The 4348-nt window shown below is 38.1% G+C and overlaps 1 protein-coding gene across 1 annotated transcript; it reads right to left on the bottom strand.

Moving 5' to 3' along the window:
- Window positions 1-533: 533 nt before the first annotated feature.
- LOC129003486 (uncharacterized) lies at window positions 534-2390 on the bottom strand. Its single transcript, XM_054431782.1, has one exon. It carries the CDS (start codon window positions 2388-2390, stop codon window positions 534-536), a length of 1857 nt encoding a protein of 618 aa, XP_054287757.1.
- Between the last annotated feature and the right edge of the window lie 1958 nt (window positions 2391-4348).

Genomic DNA, 4348 nt, shown 5'->3' with positions numbered 1-4348 from the left:
AGTTCTGAATTGTTATTTAAGTTTGTTTCTTTAACAAACAGTTTTAGTTTTAGCTATAATTGATGTTTCGGCAGATTTTATACAAATAGCTTGCTTTTATCCGTCTCCTAGCGCTAAAACTCAGAACAAACTAATTACATCAGTTAGCTGTTACAAAGGGAACAGTTAACTGTGGAATGTTTAACAATATTGAGCTTGGCTGGAGAAATAATCAAGTAATTTAGTTCGTATTAGCTCAAAACTTCTACTACATTTTGTTACAAAAATGAAATAGGAATATACAGGTACGTGATAATATGTGGTAAAATGAACCAACAGATTAGTGTTTGAACCTGAAACTATTCAATCGATATTTATAAATATACAGTAGAACAACTAGTTTCGTCTACCCCCACCTAGTTATTTTCATGCTGTAAAACGATATAAAGAAGTAAACGGTAGGCCTACTCAACTTTATTAAAAGCAACACAGTAATAATAATACAACTTGTTCGATATGGGAGTTGATAGAGATTAGAAAAAACCCTTAGGAGATTAGGAACCCTTAGAGATTAGGAGGTTGGGACCAAGCGAGTGACTTTCGTTAGTGAGTAACTGTGGGAATAAACTTCCACCTAACAGAACATCTACACTACTAGGTAAGTGGAACGTAGGGTCAGCTAGTGTGTAGGCTTTGGCTTTGTGGAACACTTCCGGGGTCAGTTTTGCTCTGGGTAAATCCATAGAAATCCTATCTAAAATGAGGAAGGGGTGCTGAGTTACCATGGTGGGGCCTGAGAGAGTGGTTAGAGTCAAGTGTGTCAGTCCTCGGGTAGAGGTAGCCGTCTGAGCAATACCTGTTATTTGATCAGAAGAATGTGTGCGCTTGACACCCAGCAATTGAGCAGCACGCTCAGAAATAAAATTACACATACTTCCGGAGTCTAAGAGAGCCCGGAAGACGTGAGTAGTACCTTGAGGGGAGGTCAATTGTACTAACAAAGTACCTAGGAGCACAGTGGATTCAGAACTGTACTGAGATTGAGAAGTCATGGCTGTAGCTACTTTAGCGGGGGAGAGATTGTCTTTAGGTACCTTATGAGGTTTAACGTCAGCTGAGGGTTGTTGAAAGTGTGAGTGCAACAGGCTATGGTGTCTCTTATGACAAATGTAGCAAGTAGCCAGAGATTTGCATAACTTGCTATCATGGTAGCCGAGACAAGAGATGCATCTGCTCTCTTTTTTTACGATTTGATATCGTTGTTGAGGGGTTTTACCCTTAAAGGTAGGGCAAACATAAATTTTGTGGTCTGGTTTACCAAAGTCAAAACAAGAGGTAGACGATTGCGTCTTGTGAGTGGTAAGCATAGCCACAGTCTTGCTGGGACGGTCAGAGGAGAATTTGACCGACTTTGTGCCTTTGAATTTAGAGGGTTGACCACAATTAGTCTTTATAGAAGAGTGACTTAGGTGCAAACCAGCGTCTTCCACTTGATCACATTCGATATTGAGGAATTTTATTATTTCCGTCACTTCCGGCAGAGTGTGTGCTTCATGGTCTTGAGTAGACCTATAAGCTTCAAGTTTTTTGCGAATTTCCGAGTCTATTTTACGCAATATCAATGCTGACAGTAAAGGGTTAGAGTTAGATGAGACATCACAATCGAGGGCTTTAAGGGCCTCGCTATGTTCATAGAACAAGTTGATGAATCCCCTAAGTTGATGGAGAGAACCAGAGGTAATGTTAGGCAGGTCCATTATCTGGTTTAAATGCAGAGTGGTGAGCCGCCTTGTGTTGTGATAGCGATCACGAAGGAGTTGATATGCAACTAAGTAGTTCGCAGTGGTGATGTTAAGGGATTTAATTAAGCTGAGGGGTTCTCCCGACACAACGCTTAAAAGGTACTGAAATTTGGCCACATTAGACACACTCACATTTTTGTGTACACTAGAGTCAAAGAGGTTAATAAAACTAACCCATTGTAATGGATTGCCATCAAAGTGTTTTAGTTCCAGCTTCGGGAGCCTAATATTTACTGACGCATGAGTAAAAATTGAACCTGGCTCGCTGTGTGCAGAAGGGGTGCGTGGTTCGTCAATTGGATTCAAAGATTCAATAATGCTTTGAATTTTGATATAAACATCATTGATATCATCTTGATCAGTAGACAGTTGTGAGGTTGGAGCTTCTTCAGGGGCCAAACCTTCAAGAACTCTTTGAAGGTTACCTTCAAAGTCAGCACGTTTTTTAGTTATTTCTTTTGCATAACTACTTAAGGTTCTTAAGTTGACCTGGCTGAGAGGAGGGGGTAGATTAGCTACAGCTTCTACTGCAGTGAGAATTTTCTCAAACCTTGCTTTGATTAAAGCAGTGGAGCGTTCATAAGTGGAAAACTTGATTGGTCCAGGCATTGTTTAGGTTATGAATTTACCTCACAATAAGTTCAAAAATTCTACAATGATGAAACCATAAAAGAAAAAAGTTATAATAAGCATTAAACATGAATAAATGCTAAACAATGTTGTTAACAAAGAAAAGTTAGTTTCAACAATACGTTAACAATAGGGGATAAATGTATTACTTTAATGGTTTGTTTTGTATTCAACCGTATTTATACACAGTGGTTAGCCTATAAAAATGTGTTACGTTAGCTTCTTTTATGTACAATCAATGACAAATGGAAAGCATAAATTAAAAATTAACAACTATTTAAAATTGTTAAGTGGACACTATTTGTGTTCAAGAGCTGTCAAACGAATATTTAGATGAGCGAAAATAAAATATCAGAGGATTTATAGAGCTGTACGGCTTTTATATGGAATGCCGTATTTTGAGTTGGTTCCGGATGTTCCACAATGAACACCGTTTGGCTTTGTACTAACAGCTGACTGAAACAGCTGACCTAGAGAGGCTATGAACGGAAATCAGCTACGCTCACCGCGTGTTATGATCTCAGTGATCGGTAATAAATAGTGTGCTATAAATTGATAGATCATAAAATACTTAAGTTCAATTAACTAAATAAGTAATTTGACGATAGAACAATAATTAACAAAAAATAGAAATGTAAAACTAGGTCATTTACAACAGTGAAGTTAAATCAGTTGATTTCTATTAATTAACTGTTTAGCAGAACAACAAAACGCACCTAACAAGGATATACTATGATTACTCAAAAGAAGACAAAAGAATAAACAAGACAAACAAGAAACGTCAATAGTGAAAGGGCCACTAAATAATGTGTAATTAGCAGTCAAGGATTAAATGAATTACCCGAGAGAACAACTAATCTTAAACAATTGTTTAAACACAATCAGCATATATGATCACAAGAGGAGTTAGCATATTAATGTGAAATATAATTAAATGAGAAATAAAAACAAATAAAAATTTGCAAGGTCAATAACAAATTACGTTATGATCAATAAATAATGACAGTGGGCCTAGTATCAACAATAAATCAAAATTCACACATACACTTATAATTAATTAAACCATTGACAAAAGCATATGTGTTGTTGTTATTGTTGTGAGAGGAAAGAGAGGAAAGGAATAAAGTTCACATCAATTGCACAGCTGATGCGCTTTGAGTTCGGTCGATCAGCTGATCGATCAGAGGGGGGAGAACGCTCACGATCGATACGATCACCAAGCGAAGTTCGCGCAGGCGCGCATATCGTCCAATACAGTTCAAGTTGATTTGCAAAGAGGGGGAAGCGGCGTTTCCCTCGTTCATGTACAACCACCGCAACCAAGAAAAAAATGGCGATACCGCGCCAAAACGAAATAATTAATTTCAATAAGCACTTATACTACAAAATGTTCAGAGTTTATGCACAATAAAATTTGTGTTTACCGCACAGAAAATTATGAGAGAGAGTTTGAGACTTGAGTTCAGTGAAATAATAACGAAAAATAAACATGTGGCTTTTCAAAGGACGCCGAGTCAAAGTTCAAAGTTGCAAAGTGGCAAGTTTCCTAAGCGTGATTCAAAGCACATCCGGCTCGAAGGACCAAAATGTTCGATATGGGAGTTGATAGAGATTAGAAAAAACAGTGTCACATACCTTTCAATAAGAAAATCCAACATTGGAAGGTAACAGGGGGAATGGGGATTGGGTGAGCTCACCACGCTGAGGGACACACAAGAAGTTCTTGAGGTTCTGATGCACTGCACACACTCGAAAGGGAAAATTTAGTATTATTATTCACTGATAAAGAGATAGAGATTGTGGGGACACTTCCACCACGAGGTGGTCAAAAGACCGAGATTGCCCTAAAAACGGCGCGGCGCGGTACATACGTCCGCTCGAGGAAGGTTTTAGACGCTAACTGAATAAAATCATGGTGGGGAAATTCGAATTTTCCA

The sequence above is a fragment of the Macrosteles quadrilineatus genome, unplaced genomic scaffold, assembly GCF_028750875.1.
Source record: "Macrosteles quadrilineatus isolate MER2022 unplaced genomic scaffold, UCM_ALF_1.0 Scaffold_9__3_contigs__length_116548681, whole genome shotgun sequence".
NCBI lineage: Eukaryota > Metazoa > Arthropoda > Insecta > Hemiptera > Cicadellidae > Macrosteles > Macrosteles quadrilineatus.
The sequence above is the reverse complement of the archived record's forward strand: the minus strand, read 5'-3'. Positions and strand labels throughout refer to the sequence as shown.